The sequence below is a fragment of the Bos mutus genome, chromosome 7, assembly GCF_027580195.1.
Source record: "Bos mutus isolate GX-2022 chromosome 7, NWIPB_WYAK_1.1, whole genome shotgun sequence".
Lineage (NCBI taxonomy): Eukaryota > Metazoa > Chordata > Mammalia > Artiodactyla > Bovidae > Bos > Bos mutus.
This window is the reverse complement of record NC_091623.1, coordinates 99140009-99163606: the sequence shown is the minus strand read 5'-3', so window position 1 is coordinate 99163606 and position 23598 is coordinate 99140009. Positions and strand designations below refer to the sequence as shown.

The window sequence follows — 23598 nt, the reverse complement described above, 5'->3', positions numbered from 1 at the left end:
TTTGGATATACCCTGTCACTTTCCTAAGTAAGTCATTCATCTTGCAGTACACAGAGGTAGAGGCACTCCATTGTTTAGAAAGAATTCTGGACTTAAAAGCTGAAAATCAAGTTACAATATTTTGTCACCGTGAAAACTTAATTTCTCCTCTCTGGACAGAATTTTCTCATTTGCACAATGGGTTAATCAAACCTTCCCTAAGAAACTCTTTGGAGGTTTAAGTGAGCTAACATTTCATCAACTGGAAAACTGCCTGCCTCGGGCTACTGATATAGGCACAGATTCATTGCATTGTATAAATATTCAAGGGTAATAATCAGTGTGAAATTGCTTCCCACCTGAAAATAATAAATAATTGCCATTTTCACCTTTGCTTTGTCACAGATTTTTTTAGGTTTTTGCAAAATGTCTTTCTTATTTTAATGTTAGTTGTTGTTTATTATTTTGTTTACTTGTTTATTTTTAGCTGCACTGGGCCTTGTTGCAATGTGCAGGATTCCCTATAGTTGAGGCACACAGGCTCAGTAGTTGTGGCGCACAGGCTTAGTTGCTCTGCGGCATGTGAAATCTGCCTGGGACCAGGAATCAAACTCAAGTCCCTTGCTTTGGAAGACAGATTCTTAACCACTGGACCACCATGGAAGTCCCATGTCACAGATTTTGTTATTAGTAGAACACCACTGGTTAAATGAGTTCCCACAGGCTTTTGCTGTCTGGGATTCTGGTTTCTCAGGAGTTGTATGGGCATAGTACTTCCCTGGTGGCTCAGCGATAAAGACTCTGCCTGCAAGGCGGGAGACACGGGTTCAGTCCCAGGGTTGGGAAGAACCCCTGGAGAAGGAAATGGCAAACCACTCCACTATATCTATATGCACTCCAGTATCTGTCTTATCTGTCTCATCCTGACAGACAGAATGAAAACCACAATTACAGAAAATTAACCAAACTGATCACTTGGATCACAGCCTTGTCTTAACTCAGTGAAACTTTGAGCCATGCCGTATAGGGCTATCCAAGACGGACGGGGCATGGTGGAGAGTTCTGATAAAACATGGTCCACTGGAGAAGGGAATGTCTAACCACTTCATTATTCTTGCCTTGAGAACCCCATGAAGAGTATGAAAAGGCAAAAATATAGGACACTGAAAGATGAACTCCCCAGGTCAGTAGGTACCCAATATGCTACTGGAGAAGAGTGGAGAAATAGCTCCAGAAGCAATGACGGGGCTCAGCCAAAGCAAAAGCAATACCCAGTTGTGGATATGACTGGTAATGGAAGTAAAGTCCAATGCTGTAAAGAACAGTACTGCATAGGAAGCTGGAAATGTTAAGTCAAAGAATCAAACAGGAGATGGCAAGAGGGAAAATCAGCATTTTAGGAAACAGTGAACTAAAATGGACTGGAATGGGCCAATTTGATTCAAATGACCAATATATCTACTACTGTGGGCAGGAATTCCTTAGAAGAAATGGAGTAGCCCTCATAGTCAACAAAAGAGTCTGAAATACAGCACTTGGATGCAATCTCAAACACCACAGAATGATCTCAGTTCATTTCCAAGGCAAACCATTCAATATCATGGTAATCCAAGTCTATGCCCTGACCAGTAATGCTGAAGAAGCTGAAGTTGAATGGTTTTATGAAGACCTACAAGACCTTCTAGAACTAATACCCCAAAAGATGTCCTTTTAATTATAGGGGAGTGGAATACAAAAGTAGGAAGTCAAGAAACACCTGGAGTAACAGGCAAATTTGGCCTTGGAATACAGAATGAAGCAGGGCAAAGGCCTGCCAAGAGAATCCACTGGTCATTGGTCAAGAGCAAACACCCTCTTCCAACAACAGAAGAGAAGACTTACACATGGATATCACCAGATGGCCAACACCAAAATCAGATTGATTATATTCTTTGCACCCAAAGATGGAGAAGCTCTATACAGTCAGCAAAAAACAAGACTGGAAGCTGACTGTGGCTCAGATCATGAACTCCTTATTGCCAAATTCAGACTTAAATTGAAGAAAGTAGGGAAAATCACTAGACCATTCAGGTATAACCTAAATCAAATCCCTTACAATTATATAGTGGAAGTAAGAAATAGATTTAAGGGATTAGATCTGATAGCCAGAGTGCCTGAAGAACTATGGATGGAGGTTCATGACATTGTACAGGAAGCAGGGATCAGGACCATCCCCAGGAAAAAGAAATGCAAAAAGGCAAAATAGTTGTCTGAGGAGGCCTTACAAACAGCTGCAAAAAGAAGAGAAGTGAAAGGCAAAGGAGAAAGGAAAGATATACCCATTTGAATGCAGAGTTCCAAAGAATAGCAAGGAGAGTTAAGAAAGCCTTCCTCAGTGATCAATGCAAAGAAATAGAGGAAAACAATAGAACAGGAAAGTCTAGAGATCTCTTGAAGAAAATCAGAGATACCAAGGGAACATGTCATGCAAAGATGGTCACAATAAAGGACAGAAATGGTATGGACCAAACAGAAGCAGAAGATATTAAGAAGAGATGTCAAGAATACACAGAAGAACTATACAAAAGAGTTCTTCATGACCCAGATAACCACAATGGTGTGATCACTCACCTAGAGCCAGACATCCTGGAATGCAAAGTCAAGTGGGCCTTAGGAAGCATCACTACAAACAAAGCTAGTGGAGGTGATGGAATTCCAGTTGAACTATTTCAAATCCTAAAAGATGATGCTATGAAAGTCTGGCAGTTAATATGCCAGCAAATTTTGGAAAACTCAGCAGTGGCCACAGGACTGAAAAAGGTCAGTTTTCACTCCAATCCCTAAGAAAGGCAATGCCAAAGAATGCTCAAACTACACAATTGCACTCATCTCACACGCTAGTAAAGTAATGCTCAAAATTCTTCAAGTCAGGCTTCAACAGTATATGAACCGTGAACTTCTGGATGTTCAAGCTAGATTTAGAAAAGGCAGAGGAACCAGAGATCAAATTGCCAATATCTATTGGATCATCAAAAAAGCAAGAGAGTTCCAGAAAAACATCTATTTGTGCTTTATTGACTATGCCAAAGCCTTTGACTGTGTGGATAACAACAAACTGTGTAAAATTCTTAAACAGATGGGAACACCAGACCACCTGACCTGCCTCCTGAGAAATCTGTATGTAGGTCAGGAAGCAACAGTTAGAACTGGACACAGAACAACAAACTGGTTCCGAATCAGGAAAGGAGTATGTCAAGGCTGTATATTGTCACCCTGCTTATTTAACTTATATTCAGAGTACATCATGAGAAATGCTGGGCTGGATGAAATACAAGCTGGAATCAAGATTGCTGGGGGTAATATCAATAACCTCATTATGCAGATGACACCACCCTTATGGCAGAATGCAAAGAAGAACTAAAGAGCCTCTTGATGAAAGTGAAAGAGGAGAGTGAAAACATTGCCTTAAAACACAACATTCAAAAAATTAAGATTGTGGCATCTGGTCCCATCACTTCATGGCAAATAGATGGGTAAACAGGGAAAACAGTGACAGACAATTTTGGGGGGCTCCAAAATTACTGCAGATGGTGACTGCAGCCATGAAATTAAAAGATGCTTGCTCCTTGGAAGAAAAGTTATGAACAACCTAGACAGCATATTAAAAAGCAGAGACATTAATTTGCCAACAAAGGTCTATCTAGTCAAAGCTATGGTTTTTCCAGTAGTCATGTATGGATGTGAGAGTTGGACTGTGAAGAAAGCTGAGTGCCGAAGAATTGATGCTTTTGAACAGTGGTGTTGGAGATGTCTCTTGAGAGTCCCCGCAAAGAGATCCAACCAGTCCATCCTAAAGGAAATCAGTCCTGAATATTTACTGGAAGGACTGATGCTGAAGCTGAAACTCCAATACTTTGGCCACCTAATGCAAAGAACTGACTCATTTGAAAATACCCTGATGCTGGGAAAAATTGAAGGCAGGAGGAGAAGGGGACGACAGAGGATGAGATGGTTGGATGGCCTCACCAACTCAATGGACATGAGTTTGAGTAAACTCCAGGAGTTGGTGATGGACAGGGAGGCCTGGTGTGTTACTGTCCATGGGGTCACAAAGAGTCGGACATGACTGAGCGACTGAACTGATCGAACTGAAGGGAATATTATGCAAAGATGAGCACAATAAAGGACAGAAATGGTATGGACCTATCAGAAGCAGAAGTTATTAAGAAGTAGCAAGAATACACTGAAGAACTATACAAAAAAGATCTTCATGACCCAGATAACTACAATGGTGTGATCACTCACTTAAAGCCAGACATCCCAGAGTGTGATGTCAAGTGGGCCTTAGGAAGCATCATTACGAACAAAGCTGGTGGAGGTGATGGAATTCCAGCTGAACTATTTCAAATCCTAAAAGATGATGCTGTGAAAGTGATGCACTTAATATGCCAGCAAGTCTGGATAACTCAGCAGTGTCCAAAGAAATGGAAAAGGTCCATTTTCATTCTAATCCCCCCCAAAAGCAATGCCAAATAATGCAAACTGCCACACAATTGTACTCATCTTACACACTAGCAAAGTAATGGTGAAAATTCTCCAAGCTAGGCTTCTATAGTACGTGAACTGAGAACTTTCAGATATTTAAGCTAGATCTGGAAAAGGCAGAGAAACCAGAGATCAAATTGCCAACATCTGTTGGATAATAGAAAAAGCAAGAGAATTCCAGAAAAATATCTACTTCTGCCTCATTGACTATGCTAAAGCCTTTGTGTGGAGCACCAGAAACTGTGGAAAAGTCTTCAAGAGAGGGGAATACTGGACCACCTTGCCTACTTCCTGTGAAATCTGTATGCAGGTCAAGAAGCAACAGTTAGAACCAGACGTGGAACACCCTACTGGTTCCCAATTGGGAAAGGAGTACGTCAAGGCTGTATATTGTCACCTTGCTTATTTAAATATATGCAGAGTACTTCGTGCAAAATGCCAAACTGGATGAAGTGTAGGCTGTAATCAAGATTGCCAGGAGAAGTATCAATAATCTCAGATATGCACATGACCCCACCCTTGTGGCAGAAAGCCACAAAGAGTCTCTTGACAAAGTAAAAGAGGAGAGTGAAAAAGGTAGCTTAAAATTCAACATTCAAAAACTAAGATCATGGCATCTGGTCCCATCACTTCATGGCAAATAGATGGGGAAACAGTGGAAACAGTTACAGACTTTATTTTTTGGGGCTCCAAAATCACTGCAGATGGTGCCTGCAGCCATGAAATTTAAAAATGCTTGCTCCTTGGAAGAAAAACTAGGACACACTTAGACAGAATATTCAAAACCAGAGAGAGACATTACTTTGCCAACAAACGTCTGTCTAATCAAAGCTATGGATTTTCCAGTAGTCATGTATAGATGTCAGAGTTGGACTATAAAGAAAGCTGAGTGCTGACGAATTGATGCTTTTGACCTGTGGTATTGATCTTGAGAGTCCCTTGGACATCAAGGAGATCAAACCCATCAACCCTAAAGGAAATCAGTCCTGAATATTCACTGAAAGGACTGATGCTGAAGCTGAAACTCCAATACTTTGGCCACCTGGTGTGAAGAGCCGAGTCATTTGAAAAGACCCTGATGATGGGAAACATTGAAGGCAGGAAGAGAAGGGAATGACAGAGGATGAGATGATTGGATGGCATCATTGACTCAATGCACATGACTTTGAGCAAGCTCCAGGTGTCGGTGATGGATAGGGAAGCCTGATATGATGCAGTGATGAAGTCCAAAGATTCAGATATGACTGAGTGACTGAACTGTACTATATCAGCTTAGAAAGTACAGTAGTGAATAAGAATGGCATCTTCTTTACCCTAATAGAGCTTATAACTTTGCAGGAGAATATTATTAAACAAATAATCACTCCTGGAAGGCAGACTTAAAGAAGAAAATTTAATATTTGAGGTTTCTGAATTTTGCAACATTCCAGTAATAATCATGGCCCCTCAGAGTCTCATCCATATCAACACTGATAAATCAACAATGAATTCCACAATAACACAGGATTATAAGCCATTATACTCCTGTTAAAAAAATAAATCCCACAAATCTAATACATTGACTAGGTAAAAGTGAAGCAAACTTTCCTAGTGAAAGTGAAAGTTGCTCGGTCATGTCCAACTCTTTAAGACCCCATGGATTATACAGTCCATGGAATTCTCCAGGCCAGAATACTGGAATGGGTAGCTGTTCCCTTCTTCAGGGTATCCTCCCACCCCAGGGTTAGACTGCAGTCTCCCGCATTGCAGGTGGATTCTTTACCAGCTGAGCTATATCAGACTGAGAAATCAAACATTAAATTCCACACTAACACAATATTGGAAGCCAATTATACTCCAATTAAAAAATGAATAAATCCTACAAGTCTAATACACTGATTAGGTAAAAGTAAAGTGAACTTTCCTAGTGAAAGTGAAAGTTACTCAGTCGTGTCCAACTCTTTAAGACCCCATGGACTATGCAGTTAAGTAATAAAAGGAACTGGGGTTGCAGTGATATTCTCCTGCCAAGGTATAAGCTCCATTAGGGTAAAGAGATGCCATTCTTTTTCACTGCTGTACTTTCAGTGCCAATACCGTATAGTTCAGTCGCTCAGTTGTATCTGACTCTTTGCAACCCCATGTTAAATAAAAGGAATTGCATGTTTTTACCATGTGACTCTGTTTAATAGATGCAAAAATAAGATAACATAGAAAGGTATACAAACAGTATTTAAACCTAAAGCTCATAGAAGAAAAAGTAAAACATAGGAAAGAAATCAGACTGCAATATTTTTAGCTTTTCCAATGACCACCAAATTCCAGTTGAACTAATATTATGAGTGGACAGTAGGTAAGACTGAGGGATCAAAGAATCCTTAGTCTGTGACTTCTTCACCATCTGTCATACCCATGGTTTACTTCCAGAAGCCACAATTTGGGGCTTTGTCCCTAGATGTCAGGCCCCTTTTCCTAGCTAGGAAATAATTCAATTTGTTTGTTCCAATATCATCTCAAATGAATACTTTAAAAAACTAACTCCTCACTCTGTAGTCCAAAGCAGATTCTTTTTCTTTTTCTTTTTTTCATTGAAGTATAGTTGACTTACAATGTTGTGTTAGTTTCAGGTATACAGCAAAGTGATTCAGTCATATATATATATATATATATATATTAGAATACATAGAATATATATATATATTCTTTTTCAGATTTTTTCCATTATAGATTATTACACAATATTGAATGTAGTTCCCCATGCTATACAGCAGGTCCTTATTTTTTATTTCATATATAGTAGTGTGTATCTGTTAGCCTGAATCTCCTATTTTATCCCTCCCTCCTCCTTCCCTTTTGGTAACAGTAACTTTGTTTTCTACATCTGTCTGTTTCTGTTGTTTTAAATAAGTTCATTTGTATATATTTTTTAAGTTTTCACATATAAGTGATATTATATTGATCTGATACTTACCTTTTACTATCTGACTTGCTTCTTTCAGTATGATAATCTCTAAGTGCATCCATGTGGCTATCAGATCAGATCAGTCGCTCAGTTGTGTCCGACTCTTTGCGACCCCATGAATCGCAGCACGCCAGGCCTCCCTGTCCATCACCAACTCCCGGAGTTCACCCAGACTCACGTCCATCGAGTCAGTGATGCCATCCAGCCATGCGGCTGTAAGTGGTATCGTTTCATTGCTTTCTACTTTAATGTAATGGCTGCACAGTGTTCCTTTGTATGCATGGGCCACACCTTCTTTATTCACTCCTCTGCCAGTGGACATCTAGATTGTTCTCATGTTTGGGCTACTGTGAATAGTGCTACTGTGAACATAGAGGTGCATATGTCATTTTGAATTATAGTTTTTCCAGATGGATGTTCAAAAGTGGGATTGCTAGATCATATGATAGATCTACTTTTAGTTTTTTAAAGAGTCTCCATATTGTTCTCTATAGTGACTGCATCAGTTTGCACCCCCACCAACAGTGTGTGTTGTTGTTTTTTCCACTCCATCTCCAGAGTTTTGAATGATGGCCATTCTGTCTGGTGTGCAGTGTAGAGTTTTTAACGATGGCTATTCTGACTGGTGTGAGGTGACAGCTCATTGTAGTTCTGATTAATTTGTATTTTTCTAATGATTAGCAGTGTTGAGCATCTTTTTATGTGCCTGTTGGCCATCTATATGTCTTATTTGGAGAAATGTCTATTTACGTCTTCTGCCCATATTTTGATTTTGTTGTTTGGGTTTTTTTAATTATTATTAAGCTGTATGAACAGTGTGTATTTTGGAAATTAATCCATTGTCAGTTGCATCATTTGCAAATGTTTTCTTCCATGCTGCAGGTTGTCTTTTCATTTTGTTTGTGCTTTTCTTTGCTGTGCAAAAGCTTTTAAGTTTAATTAGGTCCCATTTGTTTATTTTTGCTTTTAATTCTGTAACTCTAGAAGAAGGGTCCAAAAAAATATTGCTGAGGTTTATGTCAAAGAGTGTTCTGCCTATGTTTTCCTCTATGACTTTTATAATATCCAGTCTTACATTTAGGTCTTTAATCCATTTGGGGTTTATTTTAGTACATAATGTTAGAGAATGTTCTAATTTCATAATTTTACACATAGCTGTCCCATTTTCCCACTTAATGAAGCAGTTGTCTTTTTCCATTGTACATTCTTGCTTCCTTTGTTAAAGATTAATTGACCATATTTGTGTGGCCAAAGCAGATTCTTACTACCTTTAGGGATGTAAAAATCCTTCATAGGATTTAACCTAAGATTCCATGTTCTCCAGTAGGAAAGAAAGTCTCGATTTCCTCTGTCTAAACCATAGAACTGTCACAATCTAGATGAGATCAGATCAGATCAGTCGCTCAGTTGTGTCCGACTCTTTGCGACCCCATGAATCGCAGCACGCCAGGCCTCCCTGTCCATCACCAACTCCTGGAGTTCACTCAGACTCACGCCCATCGAGTCAGTGATGCCATCCAGCCATCTCATCCTCTGTCGTCCCCTTCTCCTCCTGCCCCCAATCCCTCCCAGCATCAGAGTCTTTTCCAATGTATCTTTCCCTTTCTCCTTTGTCTTTGCTTATTTTCTTTTCTCAGCTATTTGTAAGGCCTCCTCAGACAACCACTTCACCTTCTTGCTTTCTTTTTCTTGGGGATGGTTTTGTTCACCACCTTTTGTACAATGTTACAAACCTCTGTCCATAGTTCTTCAGGCACTCTATCAGATGTAATCCCTTGAATCTACTCATCACCTCCACTGTATAATCATAAGGTGTTTGATGCTGGGAAAGATTGAAATTGGGGGAGAAAGGGACAACAGAAGATGAGATGGTTGGATGGCGTCATCGACTCGATGGACATGAGTTTGAGTAAGCTCCAGGAGTTGGTGATGGACAGGGAAGCCTGGGGTGCTGCAGTCCATGGGGTTGCAAAGAGTTGGACATGACTGAATGACTGAACTAAACTGATACCTGAATGGCCTAGTGGTTTTCCCTACTTTCAATAATTTGAGCCTGAATTTTGCAATAAGAAGCTGATGATTTGAGCCACAGTCAGCTCAAGGTCTTGTTTTTGCTGGCTGAATAGAGCTTCTCCAGCTTGGGCAGCAAAGAGTATAATTGATCTGATTTCAGTATTGGCAATCTGGTAATGTCTATGTGTAGAGTCATCTCTTCTGTTGTTGGAAGAGAGTGTTTGCTATGACCAGTGCGTTCTCTTGGCAAAACTCTGTTAACCTGTTCCTGCTTCATTGTGTACTCCAAGGCCAAACTTACCTGTTATTCCAGGTATGTCTTGCGTTTGCATTCCAGTCCCCTGTGGGGACTCTTGCATTCCAGTCTCTGTGATGAAAAGGACATCATTTTTTTGGTGTTAGTGCTAGAAGGTCTTGTGGGTCTTCATAGAACCGTTCAGCTTCAGCTTCTTTGGCATTAGTGGTTGGGGCATAGACTTGGATTACTGTGATGTTGAATGATTTGCCTTTGAAACAAACGGATATCATTCTGTGGTTTTTGAGACTGCACCCTAGTACTGGATTTTGGACTCTTTTTTTGACTATGAGGTCTACTACATTTCTTCTAAGGGATTCTTGCCCACAGTAGTAGATATTATGGTCATCTGAATTACATTTGCCCATTCCCATCCATTTTAGTTCACTGCTTCCTAAAATGTCAATGTTCACTCTTGCCATCTCCTGTTTGATCACATCCAATTTACCTTGATTCATGGACCTATTCCAGGTTCCTATGCAATATTGTTCTTTACAGCATCAGACTTTACTTTCACCACCTGATACATCCACATCTGGGTGTCCTTTCTGCTTTGGCTCAGCCTCTTCATTGCTTCTGTAGCTATATTTCCCCTCTTCTCCAGTAGTGTATTGGACACCTACCAACCTGGGAGACTCATCTTTCAGTGTCTTATCTTTTTGCCTTTTCATATTGTTCATGGGGTTCTCCAGGCAAGAACACTGAAGTGGTTTCCCATTCCCTTCTGCAGTGGACCACATTTTGTCAGGACCTGACTACCAGGGCCATGCCCTTCAGCTGCTTCACTTAGGTGGAAGACATGCCCAGTGTCCTGTTTCTCCCACTGCTGGTCCTCTTGGGACTGTAAAGCTTCACGGGCCACCAGGTGTTGGTCAACATGCGGCCGGGGGTCCAGGGCAAAGGCCCTGCTGCTGGTGTTGGCTGAAGCTGATTGATGTTGGAGGATGCCCAGGGACAGAGGGCTCCCTGGCCTGACTATTGCCACTGGCTTCCCTGGGCCTGATCCGCCTCCCAGGCACCTACAATATGTAGACTTTGTCTTATTGTTGTTTTCAGTTAGGTCAATTGCTTATTATTATAGGGTCAACCCCCATGTACCCACCATCCCAGTCATGACCTAGAATGGCCATCAACCTTTAAGTCTCCTGTGTGTTACTGCCTGAATGTTTGTGTCTGCCCCGGCCCCCCTCACCAGCTCCAAATTCATATGTTGAAGCCTAATCCTCAGTGTGATGGTGTTAGGAGGTAGAACTGTTGGGGGATGGTTAGGTCATGAAGGCACAGCCCTCATGAATGGAATTAGAGGCCTGATGAAACAGAGTCTAGAGATCACCCTTACCCCTTCTACCACGAGAAGACCCAGCAAGAAGACAGTAGCCTGTGAATCTGGAAGTGGGCTCTTGCCTGACGCCAAACCTTCTGTGTCTTAATCTTGGACTTCCCTGTTTCTAGAACTGTGAGAATATAAATTCCTACTGTTTAAGCCACCCAATCTCTGCTATAGACAGTTTCTTAACAATTTTTTGACTTTATGGTGATGTGAAAGCAATACACATTTAGTAGAAGTTTTACTTTTAACTTTTATATTTTCCTGAGCTAGTGATAAGTAGTATAGTATTCTCTTGTGATGCTAGGCAGTGAGCTATAGTGCCTATTCAGCCAGCCAGACGGTCACCAGGGTAAACAGCTTATATGCTGACAACCATTCTGTACCCACACAGCCATTCTGTTTTCCACTTTTGCAGTATTCAGGAAAGTACATGAGATACTCAGTGTTGTTGTTTGGCAATAAATCATGTCTGACTCTGCAGGCCTATGGATTGTAGCCCACCAGGCCTCTCTGTCCATGGGATTTCCCAGACAAGAATACTGGAGTAGGTTGTCATTGCCTTCTCAAAGGGATCTTCCTGACCCAGGGATCGAACCTGCATCTCTTGCATTGGCATGTGGATTCTTAATTTCTGAGCCACCAGGAAAAGGATATTCAATACCTTATTATAAAATAGGCTTTGTGTTATATGACTTTCCCCAACTGTAAGCTAATATAAGTATTCTGAGCACGTTTAAGGTAGGTGAGGCTGGTAGGTAAGGTGTATTTTCAGTGTATGACATTTCCAATTTATGATAGTTTTCCTTGGAAGGAAAGTTATGCCCAACCTAGATAGCATATTCAAAAGCAGAGACATTACTTTGCCAACAAAGGTTCATCTAGTCAAGGCTATGGTTTTTCCTGTGGTCATGTATGGATGTGAGACTTGGACTGTGAAGAAGGCTGAGCGCCGAAGAATTGATGCTTTTGAACTGTGGTGTTGGAGAAGACTCTTGAGAGTCCGTTGGACTGCAAGGAGATCCAACCAGTCCATTCTGAAGGAGATCAGTCCTTGTATTTCTTTGGAAGGAATGATGCTAAAGCTGAAACTCCAGTACTTTGGCCACCTCATGTGAAGAGTTGATTCATTGGAAAAGACTCTAATGCTGGGAGGGATTGGGGGCAGGAGGAGAAGGGGACAACAGAGGATGAGATGCTGGATGGCATCACTGACTCGATGGATGTGAGTCTGAGTGAACTCCAGGAGTTGGTGATGGACAGGGAGGCCTGGCGTGCTGCGATTCATGGGGTCGCAGAGAGTCAGACATGACCGAGCGACTGAACTGAACCCCATGCTAAGTGGAGGGAGATCTGTATTTTGTTATGGCAGCCTGGGCATACTAATATACAAGCTCATTGTGTGATTAAGACTGTCCCCCACCCCATCAGTTCTTGCTGGAATTTTATTAATTCTGAAGTATACTGTTTTTATATTTAGTAATCAGCTCTTTACAAAGTCTGTCTCTTTGACTAGCCTACAAATTCCTTAATGCCATGCAGGCTTCTCTTTGCCTCATTGTATTCCCTCTCCCCACAAGGTCCCCTCTCTAGTGACCTTTCTATATGTGTTGTTAGAAAAGTCACACAAATATTTACAGCATAGCTGGCAAGCGTTTAACCACTCTTTGCTAAAAATACATTGTGCTTTGGAAACATGAACTTATAGGGCATCACTGTGTGCTTATTTGCAGACTCACTATTAAAAAATTCTTTACCAAGTTAAATATTTATCTGTGCACACTGTATTCAACTGAGTACTCTGTGGAGACACAGCCATGAGAAAGTTCTCATATCTCTACTTCCTGAGAGTCCAGCACATAGCCTTATATTTCTCAGGCTTTGTTAGTGACTTCACCATTTAGAGAGAGAGAGAGAGAGTGTGTGTGTGTGTGTGTATTATCTCTTCTCCAACATGAACCATAAGGTACCTTCCTTTGCAGATGCCCACATGTGACTGAGCTCTGTTTAAATGGTGATACCTAAAGTATTATGTTATTCCTAGCCTGTTCTGATTCATTTATAGTGTTAAGGATTCTCACTCTTATCTTTCTGCAAATCTGGATTTTCCACTTTTCATTAGTGTAGCTAAAGGTAATGTAATAGTAATGGTCAGATACACACTTTGATCCATGTTTACTTAAAAAAAATATTTTTTTAATGGGATGCTGAGAGCAGATTCTTTTTTCACCACTCTATGTATAATCTTTTCTAGCTTCCAACTTGAGTGGAAACAGAGGAAATATTTCTGTATGACTTATAGTTTAGGGAAAGGACCATAGATATGAGAAGAACTGCATCTACAGAGATAAGCCTGACAACTTTTTCTGCTGAGAATCTTTTATTGAAGAATTAAGTTCCATATACTTGTCCCCATAGCCATCCTAGAGAAACTGGTTCGCTGCCAAAGGAAACTTGGTGCCCTTGAACATCAGGGAGACTCAGAGCATGGTCCATATTTTACAAAATAAAGTGTGCCACGGCTCTCCCTGCAAGAAAAATAATACTTTTAAAAGGGGAGCTTTGGAAATCTTAAGTTGAAAGTTGCATCATCTTAGATCAAGCCAGCCAGATGAATACATAACATGAAAGCTGAACAATTAATTACCAAGCTTCAGCATGGTGGAAAAAAGGGAACTCAGTGTACCAGTAAAAGCCAGTGTTAGGAGCCAAAAATTCTGTAAGTTTCTCTTTTATCTACCACTGAATAATATTATGATGACAATCAAATGTTTCTTCCCCTAACTTCAATTCTTATTCTTAGGCATTTTCTTTCTCTCTCATTTTCTCTCTTTTTCCTTCCTTTTGTAAAATATTATGATTTTCAGTCAGCCATCTCTTAGGCTTCATAGCAGCATCTGGCTTACATAGCTAAGATGGCTTCTGGTTCTGTGTGAGGGGCTCTTTCTACAAATAAAATACTGAATAAAGCACTTACACAACAGCATTGCAAAATACACATCTGTTGCCATATACTATCCCATCAGATCCACAGTGAGGTAGGTACTCCATGGTGCATATTTCTGAATATGTGGTGCACTCAACCTCCCTCTGTTCAAAAAAAAAAACACCATTAAATCATAGAAAAGAAACTCTTTTAAAGCCTTGAGAGGATCATTAGTTCAGAATCCCACTTGCAGAAAGGTGTATTTTCTGCAGTTTACATAACCTGACCCAACATTGGTGAGAATACCATCACAGCAAGAGATTGCTCAGCCCAAGTTCAAGGCTGCCCTCTCTCTCATTCTCCCGTGTAGCTAATGAACAGAATCCATCCTGTGGCTTATGAATAAAGGAGTATAAATAAAGTTTCTGGAGTCTTCTGGGTAAATAAATTATATTTCAGATTTTCTGTTTAGGCTGGCCAGGTGTGTTACCTGTGACTACTCATAGTCATAGATAATTTGTAGAATAAATACCTTAAAATAGTTGTTCTTGATGAAAGGGAGGAATTGTTGAAACATTTTATATTAAGGATATGTAAAATTTTTGTGTATACTTACGCATTCATTATTATGAAGTTTCCTGAGTTGAGATCCTTTATCCCTGAAAAATAAGATTTTATTGAATCAGTAATTTGATATTTCTTAATCTACAGAGTAAAACATGGTCATATGTCATTCTGTGTTGTCTGACCTGAACTAAGTAGTTCTGGTTAATATTCTTCCCCAGTTAGTTAATATTTGTCATTAACATCTTTGATAAATGATCATTTTGCAAACAAATTAAAATATAAAAAAATAAGATCAACACTAAAAGGAGAGTAGATTGGGCATTTTTAAAATAATCCATGAATACTCAGATGGAAATCAAAGGTATAATAAAGTATGTGGATATTTTTGCAGTTTTAAAAGAAAATATTCACATATCCATATCTGGCACTTATAGTCTGTGTAATTTTGTTATAATCACTTCTCCTTTCTGAGTATTAGATTTCCTCCTTCTAAAAAGATACGAGATAATATAATCAATCCCATCTCAGTGTTTAGTCTCTGGTATTGCATATTCTGAGGGGTTTTATTTGACTAACACTTGCTATTATATTTGACTATGACTTTTCAGAAAGGCTAGAAAAGAAGGAGGAAAATGATTAAAAGGAAGAAAAGCTCCTTTCTTTGAGTATTCACTCTGTGTCAGCTGCTTAGTTAAGATTTGACATGTTTTCTCACAATGAATCCTAAACACTATTATAATTTCTGCTTTGCTGAATACAGAAGTACATAGCAGAATGGGTATTTGTTTGCCTAATGTCAGAGATCTACTAAGTGCAGCCTGGATTTGAATCCAGATGTCTGACACAAAAGTCCACGATTTTAACTGCTAGTTGGAAAGCAGTGAGTTCAAGTTGCTGGAGTGACTGGTAATAATCATTATTGTAAAGTCTCCTAGAAGCTGAGATGTTGTTTATAGTGAGAACTTAATGTGTGGGGATGATGGTGGTGAGGATTCCAACAAATTCCAACTATCCGTTTGTACTTTCATTCTCTTCCCTAGATTTTTCCAGACAATCAGAGAAGCAACATGATTTTCCTCTGGGGTGTGAAGGGTAGATCAAAGTGTTACAATAGTGTCCATGGCTTACAGCCCAAGTAGCAACATCTCTCTTCTGAGTTTCCATTAACTGATAAGAAAGATCATGAAAGTTTGACCAAAAATATGTTTCCTGCCTGAGACCCAGTTTCCTTAAATGTAATTTGGGAATAAAAATGCCTATATGTAACAGCTAATGCCTGAGGGATACCGTGTAATATAATACACATGAGAATTTGGCCGGATAGCAAAGAAATATACATAATATATATCCCTAATATAACTAGTTTTGGGGTTTTTTTAAACAAAACAATGTCCACAGAGTAGTAGAGGAACATGACAAAAGGTAAGATGTCAAACCATGTTTTCAAAAGCCGAGTAGATTTTGGCCAATGTGACTTTTGTGATTGTAAAGCAAAACAAAACTGGGCTCCAAATTGAGTATAATACTTACCTATTTAGGAAACAGTACATACATTCATTACTGTAAGTTTTCATATCTATGCCACATATTGGACTCCATATCTTTGTGCACGCAATCCCGATACCTTTTATGTTGTATTTGGTGCAGTTCACCTGTAATTGGGACAAAATAATACTCTGCATTGTGTTTCTTCAATTCTGTTATCATTCTTATATCTAGATGGTGAAGAGTGAGAAGAGAGTAGGAAGATTCCCTCCTCAGCTTTTCAGCAAACATGTCTAGAAGGCCTTTTGTGGACCAGGTGCTGTGCTGCAAAAATAAATCAGACCTAGAACAGTATTTAAATGAGAATGAGCAGTTTAAGCAAGAAATATTAGTCTCTCTCTCTTTTTTTTTTAGGGTTATAATGACAGTCCAGTAGAATAATGAATGATACTGAGAAAAGTTTAAAATACTACCTAAAAGTAGGAGCTTCCTTGATCTCCTGTTCTCCTTTTGCACAGAGACTCGTTTAAAGAAACACCATTAGAAAAGTAGAGTAGAAACAGTTTTTACCTCCCATGGAATTATTTCAGCCCACTGTGAGTCAATTTAGATACCTTCACCACTCATTTACATATTCACCCTGATTTCATTTTTACAAAGAGCATGCCAAAAAGGTACTCACCTCTATCCCTATTTCTTGATCACCAGAAGAGACTATGATGAGATGCATTTGGAGAGAAGGAATTAGAGAAATAGTAAATTCTACAGTTAGAAATGCAAAGCTGAATTCATTGTTCACAGTAACTAAAACCCATTTCCCAACATCCCTTGCCCAGACCAGACCGAAAAGAGGTCACTTCTTTAGTCAGGCCAGCTAAGGGTGAAGTCAGAGAAATATAATCCTGACCCCCTGACCCCACCAAAAAAAAAAAAATGAGGTTGGGGGCGAGAATCTCTGATCACTGGAGAAGAAACTGTAGAGGAATCCAGGAGATCCTGTGGGCATGCCCAGGGAGAGTTGGACTTAAGGTCTCAGAGTTGCATAGTTGATTTCTAAAAGGGCAAGTCAGAAACCTGAGAGATCTAATGAGGAACTGAGCAGGAACTTCTCAGTCCTTTTCTTCTCAGTCTCTCTTCCTCTTCCTGAAGGTCTGATTTACCCCTACTCTGTTGATCAGACCAATCTAAATAGATGCCTACTAAATTTTCTTTTGACTTTAACATTCTATGAGCTTCCCTTGTAGCTCAGCTGGCAAAGAATCCACCTGCAATGTGGGAGACCTGGGTTTGATCCCTGTGGTTGGGAAGATCCCCTGGAGAAGGAAAAGGCTACCCACTCTAGTATTTCACTTTCACTTAATATTCTATAATTACTGAAGGCCAAATATACTGCAGTTAACATAAGAGAATGAATATTGAAAAGGAATCCTAACTCACCGGGTGGAGTGACAGCCCATGTCATGGCTGCCAGAGCGAGGATGGCAAAAGTAGTGATGCTGTTCATAGTGATGATGAATGAGGGTATTCGAGAGCCGCTGCCCCGAGTCAAGAAGTTCAGAGAGAAACAGACAAAAAGCAGTCTGACAGATGCATGTATATATACACTCAGAGCAGAGACCTACCCTCATTAAAACTGGTCTTTGCAGTGATGATTGGCTGTTAATCCAAGCAAGGTTGTTTCTTTTCATTTGTCAAACAAAGCTTCCTTATTATCTTGAGTTACAGACAATTGGAATAGTTACATCCTGATACCAACTACCAGATGTTTTCCATAATAGTCCTTTGATCACTCAGCAGTTATAATGGCATGGCTATATTTGAGGACAAATAAAGTCATAGGTGAAATGAATAGCAAATGGACTCTTAAATGACACGTAAAGGGATTTTACAGTTATGTGAAATGCAAGAATGTTGAAATAGATCAGAGAAATGCTGAGGACATTTCTTTAAAATGTACTGTAATAGACAACATTAATAGTACCATAAACCTTGCTTTTGTAAGTATGAACACACTTTACAACCTTCTGTGAAGGCTTGTTAAATGATTAACCTTATGAAATGTGAAGACAAGTATTATTGTTATTTTGCAAATAAAATAACAAAATCAGAAAGATTAAGTATATTCTTTTTAGTCACATTCTTAACAGTTAGGAGAGCTGGTCCCTTCCAATTCTAGGCCTACCTATACTTTAAAAAACAAAAAACTACGATATACTACTTTGGTCACTAAAATGGATATTTATAATGAAAACCTATATTCAACATGTTATCTCATGCCTTTTAAGATCATACCATGATATTGTGTATGACCCATTCTCCTGCACCCATATCTATAAATATTCTGTTTATCCACATGACCAGTATTTTTTCAACAACACACACCCAGTGATTTCCAATTATTTAGCATTTTCACCTCTATTATCCCTTGTGCTCTTCACATCAGCTCTCCAGAAGACAGAGTTAATATAAAGGAAAAATTCATTCACAAAGGACAGATTCAGAGATGGAGGAGGTAAGCAAATTCCCCAAAATAGATAGCTATTTTGATCTTCACTGAAACCAGATCTTCCAGTTTCAGATCTTACTATCTTCCAGTAATGATTGTATTTGTTTCTAATTTTTTAAGATATGTTTCTCTCATTCATACTTCCCATTTTCCAATACCACCTCTTTTCTCTCTGAATTCTACAGTTTTAGTTTATTGTAAAAATTTGAATACTTATATTTTACATATATTTCGAGGCTTTATCAACATTTGAAATATGTATACCACAATGAAGTGCAATCCAGAAGGTTTTCTGAATGGGGTAAATGGTCATCTTTCCAGGTTATAGTGAAACACCTGTTTAGAGGGACCGTGTTCTAAGCAGGTAACAGAAATGAGAACAATGACTCACAGAATGTGAGAATTGGTGAGTCCCAGAACAAACATCTGGATCTGTGGTCTTCAGACTTTCTGTTGTTGTTGTTCAGTCACTAAGTTGTGTCCGACTCTTTGCGGCCCCTGGACTGCAGCACACCAGTCTTCCCTGTCCTTCACTATCTCCCAGAGTTTGCTCAAGCTCATGTCCATTGAGGCAGTGATGCCCTCCAGCCATCCCATCTTCTGTCACCCCCTTCTCCTCCTGCCCTCCATCTTTTTCAGCATCTGGATCTTTTCCAGTGAGTTGGCTCTTCGCATCAGGTGGCCAAGGTATTTGAGCTACAGCTTCAGCATCAGTCTTTCCAATGAATATTCAGGACTGATTTCCTTCAGGATTGACTGGTTTGATCTCCTTGCTCTCCTAGGGACTGTCAGGAGTCTTTTCCATCACCACAGTTCAAAAGCATCAATTCTTTGGCGCTCGGTCTTCTTTATGGTCCAACTCTCACATCTGTACATGACTACTGGAAAAATCATAGCTTTGACTGTATGGACCTTTGTTGGCAAAGTGATGTCTCTGCTTTTTAATGTGCTGTCTATGTTTGTCATTTTTTTAATTGTTGTCAAATTTAAAAACGGAACTTTTTCCACACTCAAATGCACTTTTATGAGGCAAATGATAAAGAAGCAGATTTTTTTTTTTTTTAAATCTAAGTTAAATGGAAGCAATATAGGGCTCAAGAGTACTTGCATTTCTACCATGCACTTCAAGGCTCCATGGAAATCAATTTGGAAAAGAAAAGGAAGTGAGGCCCTCAGAGGAAGAGTACCATGATGAGGCCATTCATTGAATTAGATCACCTGATTAGAGTACAGGATTCTTCCTGCTACTTCATATCTTCTCACGTGCACACAGCTCTAAGTCAACATGTCTGGCCTGACTTACTTTCCCAAATAAGATGAGGGAAGATTTGCTACCTGGGTCCTAGACTCAGGTCTCTACTGTTTACTGAGGAGTGCCTTCTGGGCATCCTGTAGGATCTTCCAGGTCAACTTGCTCCCCCAAAACCTTGCTGCTTAATCTCACTTTTAGGCTTCTCTCCAGTTTCACTGTGCTGATAGCTGTCAGTAGTAACCCAACCCAGGAAAATTTAGGAGTCTTCATATCCTGTCTAATTTTCACACCATCTAATCTCTCTACAATTAGGTTTTAATTTGTGTATGTGCTTTCCTCTCCATGAAGTTTTTTTTTTTTTTTTAACTTTGTTTCATTGATTCATTCCTTTAAATCCAGAGTTTAAGAAGAATGACCTATATGTCTACCTCCCATGTTCTTTCTGGAAATCTTCATTAAAAAAAATGAATCTGCTCAACAAACTAATAAGACTCCATTTCTCTTTCTTCCTTTATCTATTCAGTAACTAAGGATTTAAAAATAGTATGTAGAATTACATTAAACTCAACATCCTCGTAATACATTGCCCATATCAAAAAACCCATCAGTAAATCCACACCCATTTCTATTACCAGTTCCTTAACAGGCACAAAGTTTTTGTTTCAAAACTCGTAGGTTGGCTGTGATTCTGAGGTAGCCAGGCCTTGATGCAGACATGCACTGCATGTGAATTCCTAGCAATCCCCAACATGGTTCCATGGAGTAGGTGTCAGTTTTGATCAGTAAATGTAGATACACAATACTGTCTGTCGTTTTCTCTAAATAAAATTACAGAATTCTGAGCTCTTCACTCTGCTTGGATTTGAGTAGATTTAGTCTCATTCATTATTAGAGTTTGTGATGATCTGAAATGCGTAAGCAGTGCATGGGAAATGAGAGCAGGCCCTCTTATCTCTGGACAGGCATGGTTTCTACCTGCATCTCTGCCGTGCATGCCAGCCTTAAATGGCTCCCTTCACTGAGGCAGCTCCCTATTCCATGCCACACAGGAGACAGGGTGATTTTTGACTGAGACTGAAAAACTCCTGAGTCCAGGGTTCAGCAGATACTTTGTATAGGCAGGCACTCAGCAGTCTCTGCCTCTTCAGGAAGCGGCCAGCAGCAGTCTCGGTCAGTGTTAGAACTCAGTCCTTTTGATTTCTCTTGAAAATTTAATTTCTTCTGTTTTTGCATTCCTTTCTAAAGTACTCAAGCCACTAATGTTACCACCCAAATCTTGGCTTTCTCTGCCCTCTGATGCCAAATAAATAACACAGAGACAAAGTCTGGAGGAAATAGAAAGGCTGTTTTGATCCTCAGCTGGCCTAGCGGAGAGAGAACACAGCAGGCTGGTGCCTCAAGAACCGTGGTTCTCCCCCTACCCTACCCCCACCTCCCCACGTGGGGAATCTGAGGAGATCCTGTAGATGGGGCTCCAAGTCTGGGGTAAGTGATAAAGACCAAAGTAGTGAGTCTTGCATATTCATCCTACTGGGCCTACTTTCTGAAATGCAGAAAGCTACAAGGTCTGCTTGTATTCATTGTATTTATTACATTCATTGGAAGGACTGATGCTGAAGCTGAAACTCCAATACTTTGGCCACCTGATGCGAAGAACTGATTCATTTGTAAAGACCCTGATGCTGGGAATGATTGAAGGCAGGAGGAGAAGGGGACAACAGAGGATGAGATGGTTGGATGGCATCACTGATTTAATGGACATGAATCTGAGTAGGCTGTGGGAGTTGGAGATGGACAGGAAAGCTGGGGTTGCAAAGAGGCAGAAAAGACTGAGCGACTGAACTGCTTGACAAGGTCTGCAAAGGGAGTGCCGGGGAGGAAAGCACCAGGTACAGGGTGTAATTTGCATAGAGTTAAGGGGTTGTAGGTCTGAGATGTAATTTACATAGTGTCAAGTTAGTTTTGTAAAATAGACTACAGGTTAGTAACAGTTAAAGTAAAACTTAAAAAAATTTTTTCGATAGGGCAGTCAAGAAAAAAGCATTCTTAGTGAAATTTTCATACTTTGTGTTGGCATTTCCTACTGTGCTTATAATATCTTGTCTTTGTTATATAATATCAATTTTTCAATAACATTTTTACCTCATCCTATGATTTTTCTTCAAGGTTGATCATGAATATTTAATGAGAATATACTATCAGTCACAGTGAAAATAAAGCAGCATTTTACTAAATAATTTTTTCTTTTAAATAAAATAACTAAAAGAAAAAAATAAAACTAGGTGTTATTAACTCTTTCACGCACACTTATGTTTCTTCTTTAGTCTGTTCTTTGTTCCCTTTACTTTCCTCGTTCTCAGGAGAGGAAAAACTCCATTTCTATTTTTGCTGCAACACTAGGAGTAATATTTTACCTATTTTTATGTTTTTGTCCAGGGAATTACTAAGGCAAAAATTCATATCATTTTTTGTAAGTTTTGTCCAAGGAATTACTAAGGCAAAAAATCATATCATTTTTTGCAAGCTTTGTGCTTGATGGTCAAGGAAAGATACAAAGAAAACTAGTTAATAGCTTTTAACTACTGCTTGAGTTGTTGATGCTGTGTTACTATTTCTTGTTTGACATACTGGCATTAAAATGACTATCACGATTCCATTCTCCTTTAGAGTCTTATCTTGTGCTTCTGCTGCTGCTACTGCTAAGTCGCTTCAGTCATGTCCGACTCTGTGCGACCCCATAGATGGCAGCCCACCAGGGTCCCCCGTCCCTGGGATTCTCCAGGCAAGAACACTGGAGTGGGTTGCCATTTCCTTCTCCAATGCATGAAAGTGTAAAGTGAAAGTGAAGTCGCTCAGTCGTATCCGACTCTTTGCGACCCCATGGACTGCAGCCTACCAGGCTCCTCCTTCCATGGGATTTTCCGGGCAAGAGTACTGGAGTGGGGTAAGTGCTAATATGGGGGGTGGGGGGAAGAGCTCTACCAGAAATTCTTCAGTGGGCAATTATAACTGGAGGTTATCCAACTGCCTACACATCTTCTGAGTGCCTGGCACAGCGTCTGGGCAGAGACGGATGTGGCATTTCCTGCTTGATTCATCAATGCCCATCTTGCAACCAGAGGCTGGGCCCTGAGCAAATATCCTTTGCAAGCACAATTGTCAGCAGCTCATTTTAGAGACTTTTGCAATGGAGTTTTGGCAACTTTTTCTCACTTAAAATTTTAGGAGCAGAAAGAATCGAGACGAGAATATACTAGCTGGCAGTTTTCTGTTTCATTACTATTCCAAGGACTTCTTTTGTGTTGTCATTAGAATTTACTTTTCGTTGTTAATTCTGTTACTCTTTGCTAACAAATCTGCATGTGTACTTACCCCATAGATTTGGAATTGAAGTATTCCACAAATGAACAGAAGTGACATTTCTGTAGGTAATAAACAGTTTTCTAGGATCACTGGATATAAACGCCACCCTTTTGTCTGAAAACATAATCACATGGTTAGTTAGTTTCATGAAAAGTGTAGAACTGTGGTTCATGAGGCCAGAGGGAGTGGTGTAAGGGACATGAAATTAAAAACCATTTACTTGAATTTATACCTCATTTACTCCCATCTGGGTAAGCTCAGAAAATCACTTCCTCTCTTTTGGCTTTAGGATTCCTATATATTAAACATGCTGGATAAATCATGGGGTAGTTTTATTCTAGCTCTGTCAATCTAGGAGGTTATCAACCTGAAATAAAATAATTGAGATTTTCTTTATCACTATGTATCATATATTTAGTT

General features: G+C 39.7%; 1 protein-coding gene across 1 annotated transcript; it reads right to left on the bottom strand.

Moving 5' to 3' along the window:
- Positions 1-13454: 13454 nt before the first annotated feature.
- LOC106701174 (double-headed protease inhibitor, submandibular gland-like) lies at positions 13455-17611 on the bottom strand. The gene is made up of 6 exons (XM_014480393.2): positions 17495-17611; positions 16740-16771; positions 16103-16224; positions 14622-14664; positions 14057-14169; positions 13455-13607 (listed from the first exon to the last, which is right to left on the bottom strand). Exons 1-6 carry the CDS (start codon positions 17559-17561, stop codon positions 13550-13552), a joined length of 435 nt encoding a protein of 144 aa, XP_014335879.1. The 5' UTR covers positions 17562-17611; the 3' UTR covers positions 13455-13549.
- Positions 17612-23598: the final 5987 nt, after the last annotated feature.

Bases quoted from the DNA above. Each gene is read 5' to 3' on its own strand.
- LOC106701174 (XM_014480393.2), bottom strand. From the start codon at position 17,561: ATGAACAGCATCACTACTTTTGCCATCCTCGCTCTGGCAGCCATGACA. The intron at 16,225-16,739 runs GTGAGTACCTTT...TCCCAATTACAG, and splicing joins ATCAAGAAATAGGGATAGAG to GTGAACTGCACCAAATACAA. The intron at 14,170-14,621 runs GTAAGTATACAC...TTTTTTGAACAG, and splicing joins AACTTCATAATAATGAATGC to AGGGAGGTTGAGTGCACCAC.